The sequence below is a fragment of the Lissotriton vulgaris genome, chromosome 3_1 (genome assembly GCF_964263255.1).
Source record: "Lissotriton vulgaris chromosome 3_1, aLisVul1.2, whole genome shotgun sequence".
Classification (NCBI taxonomy): Eukaryota; Metazoa; Chordata; class Amphibia; order Caudata; family Salamandridae; genus Lissotriton; species Lissotriton vulgaris.
This window is the reverse complement of record NC_141689.1, coordinates 729,463,650-729,491,236: the sequence shown is the minus strand read 5'-3', so window position 1 is coordinate 729,491,236 and position 27,587 is coordinate 729,463,650. Positions and strand designations below refer to the sequence as shown.

General features: G+C 50.2%; 1 protein-coding gene across 9 annotated transcripts in view; it reads left to right on the top strand.

Annotated features, from left to right (window-relative positions):
* YTHDC2 (YTH N6-methyladenosine RNA binding protein C2) overlaps positions 1 to 27,587 on the top strand; it is a 1,208,271-nt gene that overhangs the window by 636,268 nt on the left and 544,416 nt on the right. For all 9 annotated transcript variants that reach the window (XM_086961045.1, XM_086961046.1, XM_086961047.1 and 6 more), the window contains 2 exons: positions 19,419 to 19,538; positions 19,624 to 19,896. In XM_086961045.1, the coding sequence (XP_086817171.1) occupies positions 19,419 to 19,538; positions 19,624 to 19,896 (393 nt within the window). The remainder of the gene's footprint in view (positions 1 to 19,418; positions 19,539 to 19,623; positions 19,897 to 27,587) is intronic.

Sequence of the window (27,587 nt, the reverse complement as noted above, 5' to 3'; positions counted from 1 at the left end):
TCAATGTTCCAGTTTGAATTCAGAGTGATACCCTGATTCATGGTTATTTTTGAGATGGAAGCTATATGCTCCAATTGTTTTAAGTTTACAGGGTGAGGTGCACTTTGTTGCATCCTCGGTTGTGGGACTACATGTGTCCCAGTTATAGAGTTATGGTTCAAGGGTGTTGTGTGCCCTGTTGCAGAGAAAAAGTATTTCCATTTTTGGTTCACGGGTTGATGTGTACCCGTTACGGAGCAAAGTGTACTCCAAATTTAGTTTTTTTTTTTTTTTTAAATTTTTGAAAACCTTTATTGAGTTCAGAACACACAGCTATTCAGCCTGACATCCCGGAGGCAAGGCAGCAGTAGGAACAGGAGAGAAATAGTGTCAAACAATTGAGACATAGTCGTCGAAGGTTGATTTTATATTAAATGAATACAACAACAAGGCGCCTGCGGGCGCAAAGTGGCAGTGTGATTAGTGTGACGCTGGGTGTCAGGGATGGGTAGGGAAAGGGCAGGAAACGCGCAGCAAGGATAGGTTGCAGAATGGGAAGGAGGAGGGAGGGGGAAGGTGACAGGAGAATGTAGTACAAGAGAGCTCAGTTGGCATCACAGGCTAGGGGGACATATTATCACGCTGGCTGATTGGTTCGGGCGGTAGACACACATCTCCCCTGTACTCATTCCATGCTCCCCAAATTTTAGTCCAAGTTCGAGGTCTTCCTCTGGCCACATAGACTGTCTTTTCCCTGAACATGCACCAATCCATATTGGCCTTCCACTGTACCAGCAGGGGGGCCTCGGCCGCACCCCACCTCTGGGCTATGTCCCTCTTAGCTACCATGTTCCCAAGGGTAACCCACCTAGTCTGCGCAACGTTGTGATCGGAAGGCTCCCACACGTTCAGGAGGCATCGACGGGCCTCAGCGTGAGCAACCACGCCAGTCACCTCCTCCATAACGCGGTGTACTCTTCTCCAGTAGGAGGCGATCACCGGACAGTCCCAAAGGATGTGCAGGAAAGTGGCAAGAGCCCCACAGCCCCTGCGACAGAGACCGTCAGGCGAGAAACCCATGTGCATCAATCGGGGTCCTGTCATATACACCCGGTGCAAGATCTTAAACTGCACGAGGCGAAGACGGGAAGAAATGGCAACCTCCTTAGGGGAGGAAACTGCGCTCTGCCAATCCTCTTCGTCCAATTCAAGGCCATCCGCCACCCACTGGTCTCTCAAACTAAGGAGGAGGTCCGTGCGTACATTGATAAATTTTTTATATGAGAGGGAGATTGCGCTGTCCGGCATGTGCCCATCTAGTATCCTGTCTTCCAGTGGGGAACTCTCGGGAATGACGCCGTCCGGCGGAGAGGCCGAGAGCAGCGCGTGTCGCAGTTGAGCGTAGCGAAAAAACTCTGTCGCGCCCAGCTGGTATTCAGTTTGTAACTAGGGGAAGGTCTTAATCGAGCCCTTGGAGAGCATGTCGTCAACCCTGCTAATGCCGATAAGGTCCCACTTATCAAATCCTTTGGTGTGCCATAGTCTACCCAGGATGTCGGAATCAAAGAGGGGAGTGAACCTCGTGAGTCTGCTCTGCCACCCGTGTGCCTTATTAACCGTCCGCCAAGTGCGGACCGCCGTGCGGGTGGGGCCCGTCAACCGTCGGTCAAAAGACTTAGAGTATAGGGCCCGGTAGTAGTTACCGTCGCCCATCAGCCATCTATCCATGGCATAGCCGGGGCTCTCCACTGGGCCATAGAAGCCGTGGTTGAGGGCAGCTAGTTGCGAAGACCAATAGTAACGGCGCACATCTGGGAGGGCAATGCCCCCGTCGTACCAGGGGAGTGTGAGTTTGTGAAAGGCAACGCGGGGTCGACCCTCCCAGAGGAGGGTCCGGAGAAGGCCTTCAAGATCACGAAAGTAGCGCGCCGGGACCGGGTCCTGGGCGTTTTGGAGCGCATATAGGAACCTGGGCAGGGCCATCATCTTGAATAGAGCGGCCCGGCCAAGAAGGGAGAGCGGCAGTGTACGCCAGCTGTCCACATCACGTCGTAACCGCTGGAGAGGAGGGAGTAGGTTGTTGTCATGCCTCAACTTGGGATTACCAGAGATGTAAATGCCCAGGTACTTGAAGCCGCGCGTGGCAATCTGAATCCTGCAGCCTCTGGGGAGACGCGGAGTATCCCCCCTTGAGGACATATAGGGAGGACTTGGCCCAGTTAATAACCAGGCCAGAGTACCGCCCCAAAAGTCTGATCACATCACAGGCCACAATGAGGGACCTGCAGGGGGAAGTCAGATACAGCAGAATATCATCGGCATACAAGGAGACCCTGTCTTCAAAGCCAGGGGCCCATGTTATGCCTCGCAGGTCAGGATGCGCACGCAATAAAGCAGCGAGCGGTTCAAGGGCCAAAGCAAACAAAAGGGGGGGACAGGGGGCAACCCTGTCTAGTACCCCGACGTAGGGGAAATGGCGCCGACAGGTGACCGTTGACCGTAACATGGGCCATCGGGTCCGCATACAAGAGCTTCACCCAGCTCACAAAGACAGGCCCGAACCCGAGTTTGGTCAGCACTGCCCAGAGGTACGGCCATTCGAGCGAGTCGAAGGCCATAGTGGCGTCGAGAGACGCCAAGACAGCCGGCTCTTCGAGAGTGTGGGCCCTGGCCATGACACCATGAAGGCGACGCAAGTTGAGGGCAGTGTTTCGGTGGGGTATGAATCCCGACTGGTCGGGGTGCACGAGGTCGCTAATGACGCCAATCAAGCGGTTGGCAAGCAGCTTGGCGAGGACCTTGGGCTCCACGTTAAGGAGAGAGATAGGACGGTACGATCGACAGACGTCCCGTGGCTTACCCTCCTTGTGGATGACCACAATGGTGGCTAGTCGTTGATCCAGGGGGAGAGAACCTCTCTCAAAGGACTCCAAGAACATTTTACGGAGGTGCGGGGAGATCGCGTCCGAACGGATTTTGTACAGTTCCACCGGTATGCCGTTAGGCCCGGAGTCCTTTCCAGTCCTTAGGGAGCGGATCGCAAGGTCAATCTCTTCAGCGGTGATGTCTCTATCCAGGTCCGCTCTCTCTTCATCAGAGAGGCTGGGTAGATCAATATCCGAGAGGAAGGCCGACGAGTCCGCCTCCGAAAAGTCCGAGGCAGACTCGTAGACCCCCTGAAAGTAGCCGGCGAAGGAGTCAACAATAGCACTAGGATCCGTAAGGACCACACCGTCGTCCCCGAGGAGTTCGGGTACCACACGGCTGGCCATCTCCCTTCTGTCTAGCCAGGCCAGTAACTTCCCGGCCTTATCGCCCACGTCGTAGATGCGGCCTCGCTGTTCCTTGGCCAGGACGAGAGCGGCATTAGTGGCCAGGGCGTGGTACTCCGCTTGTTTCAGCGAGAGGGTATGGAGGACAGAAGGGTCCGGCTCGGGCCCCAGCTGGGCCTCGAGTCGCAGTACTTCCTGCTCAACAACCAGCATGTCAGAATCCCTAGTCCGGCGGGCCTCAGCAATGAGCGCCTGGGCCTCGCCACGGAGCACCGTCTTGAAGGCTTCCCAGAGTGTAACGGCCGACCTCACCAAGCCCACATTCTCAGAGAAGTAAAGGTCAATGGCTTTGGCCAGGAGGGAACGGGTTTTGAAATTCCGGAAATACCACGGATTTACCGCTGCCGGCCGTTCCGACAGGACCACCCCAAAGTCAAAGGAGACCCATAACGGGGAGTGATCAGAAATGCCCCGCGCCAGAAAGCGGGCTTCGGAAACGGCCAGTGCATCCGAAGCCAATGTGAGGACATAGTCGATGCGCGAAAGACTCCCGTGTGCGCCCGATAGGAAGGAAAACTGACGGAGCGTGGGATGCAGAAGTCGCCACCCGTCTACCAGTCCCATGGATTCAAGAAAGGATGGCAGCCACAACTGCGGGCTACGTAGGTCGCGAGGCGGTTGGCGATCAAGCAGACCAGAGCAAACTGAATTAAAATCACCCCCAATATCAAACGGCCAGCCGGCATAGACAAAATGGCACCACCAAGGTCCTGAAAGGTACTAGATTGAAGCCCCGGGGGGACATACACAGAAAACAACGTGAGGGAACGCCCTTCCCATCTACCAGCTATGGCGGCGTACCGCCCCCTGTCATCAATCAAAGTGGTCTCTATCTCCAGGGGAAGGGACGCGCGCACGAGGATGCCCGCCCCCCGGGAGCCGGAAGAGAACCCCGAATGTGCCACCATTTTATAACCCTTACGATTCAAAGCTCTACAAGCGTTGCCCACCAAGTGTGTCTCCTGAAGAAGGACAATATCTGGCATATGCCTTTTAATCAGTTGGATCACCACCCCTCTCTTGATTCGGTCACCCAACCCGTTAACATTCCAACTGAGAATTCTTAACAACCTACCCCCCATCCCCCCACTGCCCGCCCCACCCAAAACCCAAAGACACCTGCATCAAAAACAGTTCAGGAGCACCAATGTCCCATTGCCACACAAGAGAGAGAAAGGAAAAAACAACACACAACATAACTGTACCCAACAAACCCCCCACCCTGCACCCCTGCATTAGACTAAAAAGCCCCCCCCAACCAGCAGTGTGCCTGTCGCCCCATTAACTACTCTACGAAAGACCCAGAGGAGTAAGGAATCCCCGCGAAACCGTCCCGCCACCCACCATGTAAATGAAGGAGAGAACATTAAATAATAAAACACCAGTCCGGCGGTCATTCAAGGCGGGGGGTAGCATCAGCTCCTAGTTCATTCTTGCCGCTCCGCTCCGCCCGAGGCGCCTCCAACTTCATCCTCTTGCTCGTCACGCGCCGGCGAAACAGTGTCCAGCCATTCGCTGACATTTTCAGGATAGTCAAAAAAGAGGGCACGTCCCTTGTGTTCAACACAGAGTTTCGCTGGAAACATCATGGAGTACTTGAAACCCAAGTCTCTGAGGCGTTTCTTCACCCCGCGTAGCTCAGTCTTTGACGCTGCACCAGCCTGGTGAAGTCCGGGTAGAAGTGCACCTCTGCATTTTGGTAGTGAAGTGGCCCATGCGATCTGGATGCTTGGAGGATCGCGTCCCGGTCTCTGAAGTTGAGGAGACGCGCCACAATCGGTCGTGGCGACGCTCCCGTTTTCGGCGGGCCCCCTGGTACATGGTGGGTACGCTCCACTGAGAAAAAATGACTCAGTCCAGAGGGCGCCAAATGAGTCTTAACCAAGTCCTCCACAAATAGGTCAGCTGCGTCATTCTCGGACCCCTCCGGCACCCCTACTATGCGGACGTTCTGCCGCCTGGCTCGTCCCTCAAAGTCCTCCAGCCGCCTCGAGAATAGATCAGCGGTCGACCGCAGATTGCGGACCTCAGTCTGTAACTCAGAAACGTCCGAGGTTAGGCTGGCGGTCTTGATTTCGAGGGCCTTCACACGCTCATTGGTCTTGCCCAAGTCGGCCCTAATGAGGGTAATATCAACGGCCATGGAGTCCACTTTATGAGTCAGGGTCTCGTGCTGTTGCTGCATGTCGGCACGGAGGCTAGTAATGGCACCCATGATGTCCATGAGGGTAGGGTCCGATCCATCCGGCGGGCTAGTCGATGGGGTCCCTTTGGAGACGGCCCCAGATGTAGGTGGCGACTTGAGATTTACATATCGCTCCATGCGATTGTTCTGTGTTTGCGACTTGCCCCGACCACCTTTATTCGATGCCCTGTCCGGATCACCTCTGCCCGCCATGATGGGTATGTGAGAACAAAGGCGAGGTGGCAACAGAACTAGGTCCACAGCCGAGAGGCAGAAGGAGAAAGAAATCAAGACCAGGGTGCCGAAGGCTCAAGCAGGAGCATAGTAGCTTCACCAACGAAGGCGGCAGACGGGCACTACGCAGTCCGATCGTGCGAAGTGACGAAGTCCGGAGGGACAATGGCACTGTCACGGAGCGGAGTTCAGCTCGACGTAACTTTGCTCAGGATCCACCGATTCGGAAGCCGATTGCAGTCCCCACCTCAGTAGGCCACCAGCATTACAATTCCACCAACGTGGACCAGGATTTCAGACAGGATGGTTGCGGTGGGTCGGACGGTCCACGGAGCTCCGAGCTTACGCGGCCATCTTGGTCGCCCGCGAAGCTCCTCCTCCAAATTTAGTTTTAAGGGTGGTGAGTACCCCATTACATATTTGGGGGGGGAGCAATGTGTACTCCAAGAGGTGGGTCACGGGGCGAGTTTTACCCCGTTACGGTGCAGAGTGTGCTCCGATTTTAGTTTAAAGGACGGTACATACCCGATTACATATTTGGGGGCGAAGCAATATGTACTCCAAGAGGTGGTTTGCGGGGTGAGGTGTACTCCGTTATAGGGTAAAGTGTACTCCAAATTTAGTTTTAGGGGTGGTGAGTACCCTGACTTATTTGGTGGCGGAGCAATATGTACTCCAAGGTGTGGTTCACGGGCTGAGTTGTACCCGTTACGGAGCAATGTGGACTCAATTTTATCACAAAATCAATTTGTGTTTAGGTTTCCCAAGGAAAGGGGATGGGACTTGGGACTATTTATGTTTGGGATTTGTTAGTTATTACCTTTGGGACTTGTTACTGATTACCTGAAGATGTAAGGTAGTGCGAATGATATCTTAATGCTCCATCTTTGGAATGTGTTGTGCACTTTTATATCCATGTGTACGTTATTTTCAATGGTCTACTTTTGGAATGTACTGTGTACTTTTATATGGATGTGTACACTGAAGCAAATCTTACTTATTCTAATTTCATATTTTTGATTTCCCTAAAGAAAGAGATGTGTTATATTTAGCCTTTCTCTTTTCTGTCTGTGGGTTTTCATTGTCACCCACATGATGTCACCACTAGAACCTTTGGTGACATCATGGAGTGTTGGGGGCTTGCCCTGGTCTCTACTGACAGTTACCACCAGGCAGGCTGAGTGACAAGGAGGTCATTCCTGGTGAGTCTTTTCTTATTACCATCTTGAAGACTTGACTTGCAACTATCTTTAATAAAGAAACCATAATAATACACCCGGCTCTAGACATTTATTTACAACAAAGGGCTGCCGAGGTAAAGAACTTAGCCTACCCTCAGTGGCAGTCAAGACGAACATCTGGACGGAGTTACTTTAACCAGGAGTGCCCCCCTCAGAACAACTTCTCCCCTTTAATGAAACCCTTACAGACGTATTGCTATGGTCTTGGTCCAACCCCAGCACAGGGGCTTCTGTCAACAGCACGACTGCCTTCTGCCACTGCCCACCCCAGAGGATCCTCATTTCCTCACCAACACCCTAACCCGTAGAGCTTGATGTCCTAGCCTTCACTTCCTGTGTAAATCCTGGCACATTTCCTTTCGCCTCACCAGATCGGGAATCCAGGAGGCTTGACACCTTAGGCAAGAAGATGTTTTCTTCCACCAGCCTGGCATTGCAGTCCATAAACTCTGCATGCCTTTTGGGCTTTTAGTCCCATGCTCTTTGGGATTCGGTTGCATAGGTGCTACCCATGGTTTCGGAGGAGGCCCGGACCATACTTTCCCAAGCTGTTGCTGCTGGAGATATGAAGCTAAGTTCAGATGTGGAGTAGATGCCACCCACTCACTGAGCAGAGTGTTTACCTCGGTTGTGGCCTTATGGCACCATTTCTTGCTGAGAACAACTGGCTTTTTAGGGAATGTCCAACCCTTGCTTATGGACATGCCCTTTGATGGCTCCTGTCTCTTTGTAGACAAAGCGGACTCAGCGTTAGAGTGCTTCAAAAATAGCAGAGCTACAGCCAGATCCTTGGGCCTTTTCATGGCCCCTCGCCAACCCAACCTGAATTTATTTTCTGGCCATGTAGGGAGCTTCCATGCACTACTATACCCTCCCAGCTACCACAGTGCTTAAGGTCCCAGCCCAGCCCAGCTTCTGCGTGGCCGAGGATATGGTACCCACAGAGCTCATGGATCAGACAGCCAGAGGTCGGGCATGTCCACCACCCCCTGCTCCCGGCAGCCACAGCCTCCAAACACTTATATTTTGCCCCCTTACCATCATTGACACCCAGTGGGAGGCAGGATACACCATCACCTGCCCCACTGGAGCTCTCTAACATCTGACCAATTGTTTCTTGAGATTGTCTGAATGGGCTACTCCTTCCCCTTCATGACTAACCTGCCACCCATGCCGCCTGCTTGCGACAGGCTGACTGTGGACCATCTTACCTTGAGCCGCCAGGAAATGACGGCTCCTTTGCCTAAGGAGCCATAGACCGGTTGCTGACACCAGAGGTAGGTTGTGTTTGCTATTCCTGCTACTTTCCGGTGCCCAAGAAGGACAGTGGACTTCGCTGTATCCTACGCATGCACCCTTTTAAATTCTTTTTCAGGGAGTAGTTAAAAATGCTCATACTTGCTCAAGTCCTGTCTGTCCTTGACTCAGAGACTAGATGGTAGCTTTGGACTTACAGGATGCATACTTCCACATTCCCATCCTGCCTGCCTATAGGTGTTACCTGCAGTTAATGTTGGGCCATGAGCACTTCCAGTTTGTTGTGCTCCTTTTTCGCCTTACCAGTGCCCCTTGGGTGTTCACCAAGGTGATGAAGGTGGTTGCAGCTCATCTGTGGTGATCAGGGGTGCCAGTTTTCCCATATCTTGATGAGTGGCTGTTGAAGGTCTCCCACCTCCAGACTATTCCGGCCCTCTTGCGTTCACTAGGGTTCACTATCATCTTGCTAAAGTCACATCATTTCCTCTCAGACGCTTCCTTTTATCGGAACTGCTCTGGATACTGTGCAGTTTCAGGCCTATCCTCCTGAATGGCAAGTCCAGGCTATTCAGGCTATGATACTGATGTTTTAGCCTCTGTCTGGGACTTCAGTGAGACTGATACTGAGGCTGCTGGGACTCATGGGTTGGGGTGGAGATTAGAGGACTCTGGTCTCCAATGGACTTTTAACTCCCCATCAACCTTTTGAACCTCTGAGTGATCCAGCTGGCATTTATGTTTAAAGTATTTTATTGAAAGAGTACAGAGACAGATAAGAAAACATTCAAGCAATTGAATCAATGCTGTGTGCCGAGGGGCCCATTTGTAAGTAGTGCTCAAGATCCCCAGGCCTTGTAGGGGAGGCCCTTTAGGCTTCGCTCCCGCTTGCTTAGTTTAGTTAAAGAACAAGGATAGAAACAAACCCTCTATACCCTTCCCTTTTCAGCGAAACAACCCCTCCAACTCCCACCCTTACCCCGCCCTCCCCACCCTCCCTCCTGTCCCTCCCCGTCCAGTGCCTTATGTAGTATAATGTGTGTATGTCTGCCCCTGCCCCTCCTCTCCATCTCTGCCCGGTGCAATAACCGTTAAACCGCGTGTTCTGTCGGTGGCGCAAGTCTCAGTAACCTCAGGTATCTCGGGCATGTAAGTTCCTTGAATTCTGTAGCTAGGAGTGCATGAAAAGGTTGCCACAGCTCCTCGAATTGTTCCACCTCCCCGGTCATCATGAGTGATAGTTTTTCCATGCCCAGGACATGCCACAATCTGTGTAGCCAACCCGTAATGGAAGGGGTAGTGGTCGTGCGCCAATGTATTAGGATATTTTGGACCGCTGAGCCCAATGCTATGGCAATTTGCCTACCTCTGCGGGATTTCAGTGGATACATTAAGCCATTAGGGAGACCCAGCAGGACATAAGCCGGGAGGCGGGGCATCTCTATTTCAAAGTGAGCATCAATCTCGTCAATCACCTCCTTCCAGTAGGGATGTAAAAGTGGGCAATCCCATAAGACATGTGTCAGTGTACCCATTTGCCCACACTCGCGCCAACAGGTGTTCTCTATGTGCCGATTCATCTCATGCAGCCGTTCCGGGGTGTAGTACCAATAAGTAGACACCTTGGTAAATGTTTCAGTGAGGCCTACGTGGTAAGCGGAGTGTCTCGCTCGATACGAAATCTGGTCCCATTCCTTATGGCTCAGCGTCCTACCTAGTTCCCTGTTCCATCTCTCTCTGCCAGTGATATGAAAGTGGGAAGGAGGGGGCTGTAACATCTTATAGAGATCTGTAATGAGTTTAGCGTCTGAAGTGCGCGTCACCAACCATTTCTCGTATGGTAGCAGTTTCCTGTCTGCCAACTCCCTCACCTGTGGCTGTAGGGCCCAGTGTCGTACCTGCCAATATCGCATTCTGTCCGTTTCGGACAGCTGATAGTCCTCTTTGAGACTCTGAAAGGAAAGGACCCCGTCTGCACCATACAGGTGAAAGAGTGCCCTGCAGCCAATTGTTCTCCAGTGCGTGAAGGCTCCCGGTTCCGTCCCCGGTGTGAAGTCTGGGTTGTCCACAATGGGCGTGAACTGAGAGGGGAACGTGGTGAGGTCAAGGTGCTTGTTGGCAGCATCCCATATTCTCAGCGGGATCCGTGTGACATAAGACGCGTATAGGTTCGGAGGGCGGTGCGATCTACGCAGGAATGGTACCTCCTGTAAGGGACGCACCGCCTGGTCCTGGAATAGCCAGTGCTTGACTGACTCCCACCTGCTCCACTCGACCAGGTACCGCAGCTGCGACGCCTGAAAATATTTACGTAGGTCTGGGATGCCCAGTCCCCCCGACTCCGGTGCTAAAGTGGTGAGAGCTCTTTTCATCCGGGGTTTACGGCCCTGCCAAACAAAGCAGGATAAGTCTGACTGCGTCTGCTGGATCCAACCCTTGGGGGGCTGTAGTGGCAACGCTCGGAACAAGTACAGGATCTGGGGCAAGACCGTCATCTTGATCGCCGCTATCCTGCCAAGCCAGGATATTGTGCCCTTACCCCATCTCCCCAGCTCCTCCTTGATCTTCTTGCCCAGAGCCTCATAATTAACAGTCACCATCGTCTGCAGCGTGGGCGCCAGCAGGATACCCAAGTACTGTACTTGGTGTGTCGACCTATGCATGGGAAAAAGCCCCTGCAACTCCCGTCTCGTTGCGGGTGTCAAAGAGATGTCTAGCGCTGTAGACTTCCCCATGTTCATTCTGAATCCCGCTACCTTCGAGAAGGCCTCAAGTTCGTTAATACACGCGGGTAAGGCACGTCTCGGGTCCTCCAGTGTCAGTAGCACATCATCCGCGTAAAGGCTAACTGTATGGATATACCCCCCGATCCTCACACCCGTCGCATCTGGGTTCTGCCGTATTCTCTGGGCAAATGGCTCCGTATACAGAGCGAAGAGGAGAGGGGACAGTGGGCACCCCTGTCTAGTGCCACGTTCAATGGCAAACCGCTTAGAGCTACAACCGTTCACCCGTACCACCGCCGACGGGAACTTGTAGCAGTTAAACACCAAAGAACGAAATTTCCCCCCTATACCCATTTTCTCCATCACCCGGTCTAGATAAGGCCAGTGTACTCGATCAAACGCTTTTTCAGCGTCGACCGACAGCAACATCCTCTCTCCAGGGATCCGGGAGGCCTTTTCTAAGATGTGAACTACTCTCTTGGTGTTATCTACGGTCTGTCTTCCAGGCACAAAGCCGGCCTGGTCCGGCTCCACCAAACCTGGGAGATGCTGTGCCAGTCTAGCTGCAAGGATACCTGTGTATGATTTGAGATCAACATTTAAGAGGGAGATTGGCCGGTATGAGCTGCACTGAGTCCGGTCTTTCCCCGGCTTAGGTATGACCGACACCGTGGCTTGCAAGAGATCGGGGGGGATAGCCCCAGGGGCGGAGAAGGAGTTAAACAGTCTGGCTAGAATGGGTGCCAATGTGGTACTAAACGTTCTGTAAAAGAGAGTGGTATAGCCGTCAGGGCCTGGGGCTTTCCCATGTTTAAGTCTAGAGATGGCAGCAATAACCTCCTCGCTCCGAATCTCTCGTTCTAAGTACTCCGACTGCAGTGGTGCTAGGGATGAAAGGGTAACCGTGTCCAGATAGGCATCCGGTTCCCGCAACATCGAACTCTCCTCCACATATAGCTCAGCGTAGAATTGGCGGAAGGCTTCAGCTATCTCGTCGTCGTCGGTGACCGTCAGCCCAGCACCAACCGCAATCTCCTTTACCCGACGACATTGGTGTGCCACCCTGAGTTTGTTCGCTAGTAGACGACCACATCTGTCACCTCCCTCGTAGTAAGCATGTTTCAGACGTAGCGCCGCGTATTCCGCTCTGTCCGAGTCCAGGGTCGACAGGAGTTTCCTCGCTGCCTTCAGCTGCCTCCAAATCCAGGGGGCCCCGGTGCGGCGATGTACCTGCTCAAGTTCCCTGACTTTTTGCGAGAGTTCTTCCCGTTTTAGCCGCCTATCTTTGTTTTCCGCCGAGATCGCAATGAACTCTCCCCTCAATACTGCCTTAAGTGCTGCCCATTGGGTCGCCAGCTGGGTGTCAGTGTTATCATTGTGAGACTGGAAATCTCCTATCGACTCTATTATGCGTTTCACCACTGTTTTTTTGTGCAGGAGAGCGTCTCTAAGGCGCCACACCCCGCGATGAGCCGGGTCCGACGGAAGAGCAAAGGTCCCAGAAACCAGCGCGTGATCCGAGAGAAAAAGGACACCTATCTCGGACGCCGTGGCTAGATCGCGGACCGGACCGGTGACCATCAGATAGTCTAGTCTGGCATATGTCTTGTGTGCATGTGAATAGTAAGAGTAGTCCCTATCTGAGGGGTGAAGCCGGCGCCAAAGATCGTGAAGATCCAAGTCAGCCAGTTGTGTTTTCCCCGTTTGCGACAATTCCCCAGTTTGTGGGTGACGCTGAGCCGACCTATCCACCGAGGAGTCAAACACCATGTTCAGATCCCCCCCTAGGATAATGTGTCTGTCAGGTGACGCTGTGACGTCCAATAGTGCAGAGTGAAGGAAGCGTTCCTGATGCTCGTTTGGGCTGTAGATTGTCCCAATAGTGAACGTCAAGGCCCCCAGCTTGAATCTATAGGCTAAAAGTCTCCCTTTCTGCTCTGCAAATTTGTGCAAAACTTCCCCCCTAAAGGACTTGGACACTAAGATTGCCACCCCAGCTGTTTTGGTGGTGTTCGAGGAGAAGAACTGCGTGGGGAAGTGGCGTGACAGCAGCCTATGGCAGTCACACGTTAGTAGATGAGTCTCCTGGAGAAGACAGATGTCTGCTTGCGTGCCCTCTAGTAGCGACAGGACCGCTCTTCTTTTAGTTGGATTATTAAGCCCCTTGACATTTAGGGTCACAACTTTAAGGCCCGCCATGTGTGAGTGAGACAGTGTGACAGAAGCAGTGGATCAGGGTCACTGAGCAATAGACCATTAGCCAAACTTACCTGAGAGCCCCGACAGGGCGGTGCGGATGCATCAAGAGCACTGGACGGATCTTCCTTACCCTCCCCCACTCAACTCCCCAGTCCCCTGGCCCCCAACTCCCCAACTCCCCCCTCCCATTCCCCCAACTCCCCCTCCAAACTTCCCCTTCCCCTTCTACCTCTCCCAACCCCCCGGAACCTTCGTACCTATAGTCCCAGTCATGTCCCTACCGGACAAGTCTGTGGTATGATACCTTGGTGGACGTCCAGCCACACGCTTCCTCCCACCCGATCCCTCCCCCTCTTCACGCCCCCAAGCCTGCAACAACAGCAATGCTATGTCGTTCTCCCCCCGGAGCAGTCTTACGCTGTCAATGCGACACTTCCACCAACAGCTTAGTCTCTGGATACAGTTTGGATGGCACTTGCCATCTCGGCCTTGATGGTGGGTGAGCCCGGCCTCCGTGATGTGGTCGTAGTCCTGCGCCTTGAGACCCTTCGCCAGCCGTCGTCGGTGGTGCGTCTCCTCCGTGGTGTGGGGGATTCCTCTTCTTCCGCTGTGATCCCTAATACTTCACACGTGTCCTGCAGAGACCGCAGCTGATGCGTCTCGCCATTCCATTTGAAGATGAGGCGGAAAGGGTGTCCCCACGAGTAGGGCGTTTCGTGCTGCCGCAGGAAGTCTGTCGCTATCTTGAACGCTTTACGCTTTTGTAGTGTGATTGCAGAAAGGTCCTGATATAAAGCCACAGGGTGACCACGGAACGTTAATGATTGTTTCTTTCGTGCCTCAGCCATGATCCGTTCCTTCAGCGGGAAATCGGGGAGGAAGGCCAGTATGTCCGGTGGCGGGGCCGCTGCTCACTGTTGTGGTCCCACTCTGTGCGCCCTGTCTATCCGTATGGGAAAGTCCGCAGCCTCCCCCAGTATGTCCCTGAAGAGCTCCCGCAAATAACTGGCCACTTCTGTGCCCTCCTCCGAAGATGGTATTCCTCTGACCCTTATGTTGTTCCTTTGAGACCTGTTTTCCAAATCCTCATTGTGCGCTTGAAGGTCTAGTTGCTGATCTCTGAGGCGCAGTACCTCATGCCAAAAAGGGATTCCAGAAAGGACCTAGTGACCGGGGGTTCTCCGGCTCCCCGCTGATTGTGAGCTTCCTGCCGAGCCCGGCGAAGATGGATTCCTGTCCCCCCTGGCCTGGGTCCTGCCGAGCATCTCAGGGAGTGTGCGGTCATTTCTCTTGCTGCCCTTCTGTCCCACCATTTTGTCCACAGGCCAACTACTCCGGTCATGGACCGCTCGTCGAACCAATGCGCACGGTACCAGCTCCGGCCCCTACTTCCCGGCAGAGGCGTTCGTCTCAATCTGCGATGTTCCGTATTCAGCCAGACAGTTACTACTCTGGTACCGTCGTCCGTGCTGCAGCCCCAGATGACCGGTTGGTGCCCCGGCAGAGCGCAGCCCACCGTGCCGTGAGCCCTAGGCGTGGGGGGGCCGCTGAGTCTCTTGTTGCCACCTCCGCTACATCTGAGAGGGGGTCTCACAGCTGTTGAGCGTCTGGGTAGGCCCACGTGCAATGTCCCTGGGCTTAGACCTCCAGTTGGTCGGTGGGGGCCCTTATTCTGATTCGCTGCACCTATCCCTGTCAGCCCCCACGCAGCTTCCTCGGCCGAATCAGGCTCAATCCTCCTGGCCGCTCTGTCTGTACTGCTAGAGCAACCGCGGGTGGGCACCCAGGCTCTAGAGATCACTGTGCGTCAACTTCTCCTGTGGTCCGAATCTGGTGGTCCCTCCTGCCATTCCCCGGGGCTCAGAGTAATTCCTCCCACCGCCCAGTCGTCGGTGTCCTACTCCGGCTTTGTAGCGGCTCTCAGAGGGGACCCCAATCTCAGTTTCTCTGGCCGTGCGTCCAAACCCACTATGGCAGGCCTCCGCACTCCCGCCTGGGCTCACTCGTTGAAGGCCGCAGCCGCCGCCTCCATGCAATGTGCTGCCCGGCCCTCCAAATGGTATTTCTCGGAGGTCTTCACCACTACCCCTGGGGTCCCGGTATGCCCCCTCGTCTCGCAGGCCTCCTCCTCACCTCTTGTGGCGTCTCTGGGTGGGATCTGCACCGCCACCGGGTCACTCGCGCCGCTCGGCCTGTTCACGGCCGCAAGTCTCCTCCGCTCTGGGCCTCGGGCACGCCGCACGTTACCCCCGGATAGGGGTACCTGGAGTTGTTCCCAGGACCACGCTGGCACCGGGACTCGTTGCTGTGTCCCCCGGTCCTGCTTCCACCGCCAGAGCCTCCTCCCCGCAGCTCCAGGTCCTCCGGCCCCTTCCGGTCTAGGCCGCAGCCGCGGCCTCGAGTTATGTTGCGGCCGGCCTCCAGGGGCAGGGTGTCTCGGACGGCGGCCCGGCTTCACTTCGGGCGCAATCAGCCTCCGCTGCGGCGCCTCGGACGCCCCTCCACACAGCTCCGTAGTGGGCCTCCAAGGGCTCCGGGGACAGTGCCACTCCCGGCCGAGCCCTGGCCTCTGACTACCGCCGCTTCCCCGTCTCAGGGTTCCGACGTCCCAGCCTTCGGCATACGGCGTTCTGAATATCAGCGGGGCCGGATCTCGGGCTAGGAGCAAACCGGCAGCTCCCCACACCCTCCAGGCACTTTCAAGCAGTAGAGGGGGGAGAATAAGCTGTTTTAAGGGCTTAGGGCCTGGACGGGTTCGGGAGCTCCGGGAGAACACGTCCTCCTACTCCGCCATCTTGGCCACGCCCCTCCAGCTGGCATTTAAAGCCTTTCTACCCTCTTTCAAGGGAAGACTAGTACAAGTGTTCACGGACAACACCACCTACATGTGGTACTGCAACAAGCAAGACAGGGTGGAGTTGTGGAGCCTTTGTCAGGAGGCCCTGTGTCTCTGGCCATGGCTGGAACAGCAGGGCATATCCGTGGTGGTTCAACACATGGAGGGCTCTCTGAAGGCCAGGGTGGACAAACTCAGCCGAAGATGCCCAGTGGATCACAAATGGCTTCTCCATCTCCCAGCCCTTGAGAATCCACACGTGCGGTTCATTAAAAGCAGAAAGGCATCCAACAATAGGAGAAAGCTCGTCTGCTTGATCTATAAAGTGCAGAATCTCTGGGCGTAGACATTGAGTTTGACCACATATCGGAATATTTTCCTGGTAAAATAGTCATGAAAATGGGGCTAGGTGACACTATGACGAAATTGAGCCCGTCAAATTATTTATCCCCAGTATAGTTTATTTTCTAATTGGCAAACTCTCATATCCTTTACTTCAATGTCTAGTAGAGGGACCAAGCAGGGGGTGTCCAATTTCAATGCTGCTGTGCAGTGCTAGCTGTCTCTGGAAGCTAACAATAGAGCTAACTCCCAAAGAACAGGTATCAATATATGCAAAGACGAGCATAACGTTAGCTTATTTGCTAGTGATATTATTGTAACTCTGGGTGACCCCAAGTCATCCTTAACAGCTCTCAAAGAAATTGAAGAATTTTCCAGAGTATGTAGATTCTAAATTAACATGGGAAAATCGGATGCATTGGTCACCTCCCACTAGAAGAGAAGAAAGTAACTGGCGTTGGATACCCTAAAATGTTTAGGAATTATAATGACAATGATTTATCCTTCATATCTGTAACCAACAATCATTATGATGATACGCAATGCATGTTGTCTCTAGAGGAAAATCAGTCAATGCCACTCAACAGTTTTCATGGATGTATGCAAAAAACTGCTAGATAACTGACGGACAATTACCTGCATTTCAACGGAGAAAAAACTGAAATCCTGTTCTGCACGGCTAAGAAAGTCCCTCTTCCGATCCCGGCTAACTTCTGGCCCATCCCGACAGATAAGCCCCCTACACCCTCTGAGGCAGTGCGCAATCTGGGGTGGTTTTTAACAAAAGTTGAGCTTAGAAACCCAAGTAAACAAAATGGTGAGAACATGCTTTTCCCTTATCAGAGCACTGCGGAAAATACTCCCTATGCTACCAATGACAGCCAGGGCACTTGTGGTGAGAAGTGTCATTCTGAGTCGACTGGACTATTGTAATGCTCTGACATTGGACGCCCCAAATTCCCTGATCATGAAACTTCAAAGAATTCAGACAATAGCAGCAAAGCTAGCTCTAAAGAAACCTCACAGATCTTCTGCCTCTCTGTCCCTTAAAAAGCTCCACTGGCACCCAATACCACAGAGGATACAGTTCAAATCACTCTGTATACATTCATCTTCAGGGTCCTGCATGGACTTGGGCTGGCGCCACTGCAGAAACATTTGTCTGGTATGCCCCGACAAGTAGCCTCCAATCCAGGGGCGTAACACAGGCCCCGGCAGCCCACGCGGTGCAGGGGAGCCCCTAGCTCCAAGGGGCCACTTCGGCACTGAACTCTGGCCGGGAGAGCTCCTGATTGAGCCCGGAGGGGACCCCCCTAAGTACCGTACAGGGAGGCCCCCTCACTTTTCGTTACGCCAGTGCTCCAATCCTCTGCAGCCCATCTGGTTAGCACACCCAGATTTAGAACCACCAGGTTTGGAGGAAGCACATTTAGCTCTGCAGACGCTCGTTTATGGAACAAACTCCCGCCTAATCTTGGGCAAATAGAACATTTCTTACACTTCAGGAAGAAGCTTAAAACTTGGCTCTTCCCAGGGGTGTAATGCAGATCAGCCATCTTCATGGTAATATGTGCAGATAGGGGAGCTAATATGACCTCAGTGCCAGGATACCCGTGGGGTGACAGTGCGCTTTATGAGACTATATTACATTACATTACATTAAAGACTATTTTGCTACCTAGCGATAGAAATTTATAGGTGCATGAGTAGTTATGTGTCATGGTTAAGCCAAAAAGCTGGTAATTCTACATAAACTTTAAAACATTGTCCATATTCTCTCCATGGGGGGTCCAAGAAGAAAACCAATGAAGTTACTAAGAAAGATCATGAATTTCATGTAGGTCCACATCAGTAAGAAGATATTGACACCTGCAGACCGAAGGGAGGCAGTGTTGTCTCAATGTGGGGTTCTAAAATGATGCTGCTTCGCTGAGGGCTCTTAAAGACTGACTGTCCCTAGAACGAGAAACACTGAGTAGTTTGGGGCAGGCTCAGCTATTGTGGTGGATGTAATGGTTGGTTATTAACATAGTGCTAAAGCTATGTACATCAACTCTTTTACTGCCACCCTACTGAGAGCCTGAGACTGGCTGATGAGGACAACTACAATAATACGTTTTCCCTCCTACTTCATCCTAGGCCTGGGGTGGCAGAATATAAAACCAATTCTGAAAAAAAAGATAAACACGATTGAGGGGTTTGGGCTTGCAGTTGCCTGACGATCATTTTAGCCATCTTGATGGAAATAGTGAGAAACACTAATGCGTCCACTGGATTTATGATTTTGTATTCACATGTCGAATGTAGCAACATTTGTAACAGCTCAACTATGGGGACAGATCAGATTCGGATGAGATGTTGATTGTGAAGATAATGAACATATTGGCAATGTAACACATCCCATGTGCCTTGAGGCCTACCACTGGAAGGTTTGGTCACATAGCGGACCCTGTTCTTACTAAAATGTTTGCCTAAAGACAGTGGTCAATGGATGTGCTTTTCCGCAGCAGGACGTGTCAGATGTTGTCAGACTGTTCTTCTGATTGCCTTGCGTTCCTGATAGCGGTGGGTAAACCTTGTGTTGTTCTGTTTGTCACCATAGTTAAGGTATTCTCGTTTGACTTTCTATTGCAGTTGTGGGGTGAGGGGTTATTCATTGTATAATGAGATAAACAGATTAGTGACACAGTATCAGATAGTTCTTCTCCAGTTTATAAATACATTTTTTAGGCAAAGCAACCTGAATACACAATTACATTGGATATAAAGAAACTATTTATTTTTTAGATTAGAGGGATACCGTTTTCTTTTAATGTTGACTAATGCTACGTTTTTTTTCTGTTAGTACTATTTATTTGCACCAAACGTTCCTCTATTGAAATGTGTTAAACAAGAATTACATTCATTAGAAGTCTGTGATCTTTTTAGTGTTACCTGTTTGGATTCAGTGTTTAATTTTATAGACTTCCAGCATCCTCCTTCTATTCAAAATGATGAACAGATCAAACGTCTTAAGATCATTAATTCAGAATTCAGTGAAAGGAAACGCCGTTGCTGCCTTAAACACTTTGTTTTGTTTCCGATCTTTAGGAACTGTGCTTGCACACAAAACTTCTCGCCCCAATTAACTGCCCAATCGCGGATTTCCTTATGAAAGCCCCGGAGCCGCCTCCTGCTCTAATAGTCCGGAATGCCGTGCAGATGCTGAAGGTAAGCTTCGTAGTTGGGGTGGGAGGGGAGGGTGTGGTTCTCAGGCGTCCCTTCTATTGAAGCTTCACCCCGTGTTCCCCTTCAGACGGTGGACGCCATGGATACCTGGGAGGACCTGACGGAGCTCGGATATCATCTTGCAGACCTGCCGGTGGAGCCTCACCTCGGCAAAATGGTGCTCTGTGCAGTCGTGCTGAAGTGCCTGGATCCTATCCTCACCATCGCTTGCACCTTGGCCTACCGAGACCCCTTCGTGCTGCCGACACAGGCGTCCCAGAAACGGGCGGCCATGCTCTGCAGGAAGCGCTTCACAGCCGGGACATTCAGTGACCATATGGCTTTACTCCGAGCTTTCCAGGTATGGTACCTGCTTTTATGTGAGTACTTCTGCATGAAATGTGTGAATAACCACCCGGTTTAAAACAATACTTTACATAACCGGCTTCTTTGTGTGAGGGACGCTAAACAAACATGGAATGTTTCAAGAACCATGTTAAAAGGCTTGAGAGTGCAGGACAAAATCAAACTCTACTGGTGCAGAGACTGGACGCTCACAGGTAAACATTAAGGAAAGGCATGATCAGAGGTGAATAGGTGAGGCTCCGATGCATTGCCCTCAAAAGGCTCAAAATGGAATAGGTGGAAGGTATAAATAGGCCAATTAGCGAAGAGGATTAGACCTGCATACTTGAAAATGCCCCAAAATATCTCGGAATGCCTGTTGCATTCATAGGGCTTATGCAATCCGAGATAACATAAACAACAACTATCTGTGAGCTCAAGTGAAATGCAACCGATGCAGTGGGAGGAAAGGACCAGATTTATATCATAGGATCTCCACATTTCCAAGTTTAGCTGTTACTGGGGAGAGGTGAAAATAATTGTTACTAAATCAACAGATAGACAGCGTTCTGCAGTACCTGAGTTCAATATGCTCTGACTCTTCGTATGGCCTAATGGAACAAAAGTGATGTATAAGTTCATAGGTTTGGCCTTGTTGCTGGCCAAAAGACAGTAACTATGAGGCGGAAAACAGCAGCAAGACCAACTATTCATAGCTGAAAAATTGAAGTGCTGAGATGAGCTGAATATGAGGAAAAGTTACTATTAGGAGATGCAAAGAGGAGATTGGGAAAGATAGACACTTCCAGAGCATGGTACACAGTTGTAGAATGTTTTGAAGAACCTGATGGGGAGCAAGATCTATTTGCCCCAACTTCTTCTCATGACCCCCCCCCTCTCCACAGTTTACAGTACATTAATGATAGAGTCACTCAGATGTCCTTTTGGACCCCCTGACCCCTCTTCATAGGAATGGTAGTTTGAGTACAGGCCTCTAAGGAGAATAGTATATTCGCTCAATGTCATTGCGACCTGCCAGATGACTCGCAGCACCCTTGGAAAACTGCCCATACGGGCACCCATAAACCTCTTAGAACTGTTCACTTGATCGGTTATGGGTTTCTACCACTATAGGTTTTGTAATATAGGCAATATATAGATGGGCACCTTGCGTCTGGTAAGATCTGGTGTACCTTGCTGAGCAATATCAAATTTGAACTTGGAATGGGACCTTGATTAACAAAACCTGTTTTGAAGAGGAAAAAACCATTTATCTGAGGATCTTTGATATGTGATTCAGTTGTTGGTATTGAGATGTAATGCTTATATTATTGATCAACTATGATTATTTAAATAATACATAGTTGATAAAAAAGGAAAGGTAGGTATTTGACCAGTCTGTTTAATAAAAAAAAACACATTTGTCCTCAAGCATTTGATCATGGCAGATTTGTTTTGTGGCAAATGCCATGGACTCGTCTCTGAGGTTGTTTCCCATTAAAAACACCCATAGAGCCCTCGTTGTCCAGTGCACCTTAAAACGTGGTATAGAATTATATACCCAATTTGTATAATTAAAGATCAATGTACTATTCATTTCATTTTTCGAGTTGTATATATTGTTCAGTGATTTGTGAAGAATCTGTTACATACAAAGGAAAAATGCACCTGTGCCCTCATAAATGCGGGATATGCAAACACAACAGATGATGGACCGAATGTGGATCAATGTCACACACTCAACCCAGTCCAAAGATCTGGGCCCAAATCCATCGTTATTTTGCACTCCACACCACCCTGGGTTAGACAATGGCGATATGCAAATCAGCTCTGACCCTGTGCCCCATGGGAACAGTCCAGTCCGAACTACAAAAGCCATGTCCTTCCCAGAACGGAATCAAGCATCCGAGGACCGGACCGGTTTCGAGGTAACACCTCTCATCAGCCCGGCTAGCTTGACTCCAGTGGTGTGGAGTGCCTGGGACCCACGTCTGGGCATCCCCAGCGCACTTAGGGCGAAATATGCAAACACAACAGATGATGGACCGAATGTGGATCAATGTCACACACTCAACCCAGTCCAAAGATCTGGGCCCAAATCCATCGTTATTTTGCACTCCACACCACCCTGGGTTAGACAATGGCGATATGCAAATCAGCTCTGACCCTGTGCCCCATGGGAACAGTCCAGTCCGAACTACAAAAGCCATGTCCTTCCCAGAACGGAATCAAGCATCCGAGGACCGGACCGGTTTCGAGGTAACACCTCTCATCAGCCCGGCTAGCTTGACTCCAGTGGTGTGGAGTGCCTGGGACCCACGTCTGGGCATCCCCAGCGCACTTAGGGCGGAATATGCAAACACAACAGATGATGGACCGAATGTGGATCAATGTCACACACTCAACCCAGTCCAAAGATCTGGGCCCAAATCCATCGTTATTTTGCACTCCACACCACCCTGGGTTAGACAATGGCGATATGCAAATCAGCTCTGACCCTGTGCCCCATGGGAACAGTCCAGTCCGAACTACAAAAGCCATGTCCTTCCCAGAACGGAATCAAGCATCCGAGGACCGGACCAGTTTCGAGGTAACACCTCTCATCAGCCCGGCTAGCTTGACTCCAGTGGTGTGGAGTGCCTGGGACCCACGTCTGGGCATCCCCAGCGCACTTAGGGCGGAATATGCAAACACAACAGATGATGGACCGAATGTGGATCAATGTCACACACTCAACCCAGTCCAAAGATCTGGTCCCAAATCCATCGTTATTTTGCACTCCACACCACCCTGGTCCGGTCCTCGGATGCTTGATTCCATTCTGGGAAGGACATGGCTTTTGTAGTTCGGACTGGACTGTTCCCATGGGGCACAGGGTCAGAGCTGATTTGCATATCGCCATTGTCTAACCCAGGGTGGTGTGGAGTGCAAAAAAACGATGGATTAGGACCCAGATCTTTTGACTGGGTTGAATGTGTGACATTGATCCTCATTCGGTCCATCACCTGTTGTTTTTGCAAACTCGCTATAAGTGTACTGGGGATGCCCAGACGTGGGTCCCAGGCACTCCACACCACTGGAGTCAAGCTAGCCGGGCTGATGAGAGGTGTTACCTCGAAACCGGTCCGGTCCTCGGATGCTTGATTCCATTCTGGGAAGGACATGGCTTTTGTAGTTCGGACTGGACTGTTCCCATGGGGCACAGGGTCAGAGCTGATTTGCATATCGCCATTGTCTAACCCAGGGTGGTGTGGAGTGCAAAAAAACGATGGATTAGGACCCAGATCTTTTAACTGGGTTGAATGTGTGACATTGATCCTCATTCGGTCCATCACCTGTTGTTTTTGCAAACTCGCTATAAGTGTACTGGGGATGCCCAGACGTGGGTCCCAGGCACTCCACACCACTGGAGTCAAGCTAGCCGGGCTGATGAGAGGTGTTACCTCGAAACCGGTCCGGTCCTCGGATGCTTGATTCCATTCTGGGAAGGACATGGCTTTTGTAGTTCGGACTGGACTGTTCCCATGGGGCACAGGGTCAGAGCTGATTTGCATATCGCCATTGTCTAACCCAGGGTGGTGTGGAGTGCAAAAAAACGATGGATTAGGACCCAGATCTTTTGACTGGGTTGAATGTGTGACATTGATCCTCATTCGGTCCATCACCTGTTGTTTTTGCAAACTCGCTATAAGTGTACTGGGGATGCCCAGACGTGGGTCCCAGGCACTCCACACCACTGGAGTCAAGCTAGCCGGGCTGATGAGAGGTGTTACCTCGAAACCGGTCCGGTCCTCGGATGCTTGATTCCATTCTGGGAAGGACATGGCTTTTGTAGTTCGGACTGGACTGTTCCCATGGGGCACAGGGTCAGAGCTGATTTGCATATCGCCATTGTCTAACCCAGGGTGGTGTGGAGTGCAAAAAAACGATGGATTAGGACCCAGATCTTTTGACTGGGTTGAATGTGTGACATTGATCCTCATTCGGTCCATCACCTGTTGTTTTTGCAAACTCATAAATGCGGGGTCACTTGACGAAACATAAAATAGAATGTGGTCTTTTTTTGATCACCACAATCTTGATATTGTTTTTAAACTGGAAACATGGGCTGACCCCACCTCTGGCAAAGATCTGTTTTTAGCAGTACCCCCTGGCTATTCCATCCACAGACCAGATAGGACTCATGAGAGAGGTGGCCAATTAGCTGTAAGCGGATGTACGTTGTTACAACGCATTCTTTTACCACGCATGCCTTTACAACGCAGGTTTTTCAACGCAAGTCGTTACAACGACTTGCGTTGGGGGGTGCTTGATAGTGAATAGTTTAATTTACTATTCCAACTCCAGTCCCCGTGGATAGTAGGGAAGGTGTTGAATAGTAAATTAAACTATTACCTATCCTAGAGCGCCCCCCAGCGCAAGTCGTTGTAATGACTTACGTTGAAAAACCTGCGTTGTAAAGGTACTGCGTGGTAAAAGTTGCGTCGTAAAGGATGTTTCCCGCTGTAAGCTATCGAGAACATACGTGGGCTATTTTCCAATTGATATCTGTGGTGTGCGAAGCACTCTCTTCTAATACTGAACTATCGAAAACTCAGTCATGTAATGGCCTGTTAATCTTTCGCCCACCCGGGCCTGGAAATACTTTTATGCCAGAGGTTTCGACCCTCCTGGAACTCTGTTTATATTCCTCAGATTTTGCAGTTGCAGGGGATTTGAATTTCTACTTGGAGGCGCAGATGGACAAAGACAGAGAGGTTTTAACTGACATATTGTCATGTCTTGGCCTCACACAAGTGGTGTATGGTCCTACTCATTGTGCAGGCCATACATTTGTTGGCATGTTTACAGATAATTGGAGGTTGATTGAGCTAAATCTTAAATCCAATCGGGCTGTGATTAAGTTAGGAGCTGATTAAATTGAACAGCTTCAATTTTGTGCTAGGCACTATAAATAATAGAGGCGCAGTCATCTGGCTGAGCATCCATCATGAGCAACCTTTGTCAAATAATACTGCATTATGATCAGACCAGTTCAACTGTAGCCTGTCTGATTTGGGTAACACAAATTATTCAAACTAACTAAAGTCCACTTCTCTTACCTTGGCATTCTATAAACAAGTAAATCACTGAAAAAGAAAATCTTAACGGCATGGTTTTTGGATAATCTGTAAAGTCAGAAACAAGTGTGCAGGAATCAGGAGCAGAATTGGAGGATAAAAAGGTAGAGAAAGACAAATACAAACAGTGTATCGCAGACAACAAGATCCTGTTAGAGTAAGAAAATTCCTGATACTTTACCCAGGAAATTGAATAAGCCAAACATTAAGTGAAAGAACTCCTTCTGACAGTTCTAATAACACACAAAAAGTAGTCAATCATTTTGCAACTCATGGGCTTCCTTTTATCAAAGTAGGCCTGCTTCCCCTAATACAGAGAACAATGCTCTTACAGAATGTACTCCTCTTGGGAAGGAACAGGTAATAGAGCTGATGTTTTCTGCCAACCTCACCCATACTGCGTGAGCAGTTTATTTATGGTTATCTGAAGTAGTTTGTACAGTGGTGAAGTTATGTTCCTGCGTTCTTCCCAGGACGAAAGGGTCTATAGGTTATTGTTGATCTCTGGAGTGATCTCACCATATTCCCATTTTAGTCTTGCAGTTCAAGTTGGCATATTGTTTACCAGAAATTGACCTCTTGGAACTCAATAGTTTCTGCACTGTTTCATAAAAATACAGAGCTCCACAGAGGAGTTCATTTCTCCCAACAGCTTTTAAATAGTAACTGTAGTTGACTGCATGGGGTAGACTGTGCAGACCTGTTGTGTCTCTTGGCATGCTCGCTGCACCCTCGTGAGCTCCACCTTGAGACACACCACCATTCTTGTTGGTAATCAAGAGTTGCTATGGTTTTTATGTGTTTGTACTTGGCCCATGCATGCAGTAGATGGCAGGCAGGTTTGCCAGTTGTAGAGTCAGTTGACTCTGCAGCTGCTGCTGACTGGCGGCCATCTGTCTCGGGCGAAGTTTGCAGTGAATAAATCTACTTTTCTCCACTGAAGCCTCCTTGCCTATTTTCCACAGTAACTGTCTGAAGAGATTAACATCAGTAACTAGCCTGAAATCCTGCTAAGAGCTTTTAGGGGGAGATCAACTTTCTTTACTCCTCTCAGTATAAAGATTGCCTCCTTAAGTATATGCCCATCTCAGTCAGTTTGGATAGTAGACGACAGCGGGGGGTTTAGAAAGTTAGTGAACAAATGGGTCCATTTGGTCACATATTGCAGTTGTGAGGCGAAGTATAAAGTCCAAAATCCGGAGCACCGAGCACATCTCGAATCATATGAAGGCGTATCTTGTCCATAGCTATTTCAGACCCCCTCAACCGTGAATCCAAGTATTAAAAAAAATTGGGTTAAATCCAAAAAGTATAGGAATTGGGGATTGTTATCATTGTTGCTAAAATTTTCAGCCTACTACAGACAATAATATTTTTCCCTAATGCACAATATGACTGATTGCTCCCTGGGAGTTATATATATCACCTGCAGTGAGCTCTGTTTCTGGCTGATAAATGTGGATCTCTAAATATTTGAACATGTTGTCAGCCCTTATTAGCAGGGAAGGCTCAGATCGAACTAGGATATCTGGTGTAATCTTCTGCTGTGGAAACAAACAAATCTTTTTCCATTTTATCCTGAGACTTGACAGATACCAAATTTGTTCAACAGAGCCATTATCTCTGGGATCTCTGTTATCAGATTACGCAGTATGTGTCCATTCTGCCTTCACCTTCTCTCCAATCTGAGCAAGTGAAGGTAGGGAGAGAGCAAGGATTGAGCATATACTGTTTTATAATAATCTTTAAATATTTCATTATTCTCCACCAGAGAATGAATTATCTTGCCGTTGTGTTCTCTCAAGGTTGTCAGTTCATGTCTGGCCTGTTCCCATGCTACAAGGCGGTTGGCAACACTCCTGATTCGTCTCTCTTAGAGTGTGATTTTATTTCTATAGGCTTTGTCGTCAAAACAGTGAATACTTTTGAGTATTTCGGAAATGACCTTTTAGACCTCACTAAACATAGTTCCCCCATTCGGTTGTGGACATTATCGATTTGGAGTTGTCTAACCTCACCTTCAGCTTTTGTTCCCTCTTTCAGAACTATAACTCTAAACCCCTTGATCATCTTTTTGCATTTCCTTTTATCACTACTTCAAAGGCTTCCAACGTTGTACCTTGTCTCCCACATGAGCCCTCATTTTCATCAAAGTAGTGGTTAATGACTTCACCTATTGTCCTGCTGAACCCTGATCTTATAGAACCCCTCATTGCAGTTGCCATGATGAAATAAGAGTAAAGGGTCTTCTTCATTGTACTGATATCAGGAGGGGATTGTGGTAAGAAATCAAAAGTCTGAAGTAGTCTTGCACAGTTATTCCATTGAGAGTGCATAGTTCACTATTCTCATCAAGATTTTGTCAAAATGGGTGTGGAGTTTATCTTCATGAGGAAAGGGAGTATTATAAGGTTTCAGGATGTTGTTCCTTCCTCTTTCCCTTCGGCTTATAATTTCACATTGTTAGGTTTAACTAATTGGGTTTCTTCGAGAAACAACATCTGTATTCCCTATCTCTTTAAATACAGTAACACTTTGTAGTATTTGCTTGCAGATGTTATGCTAGAAACATTCCAAGTTAGGAACC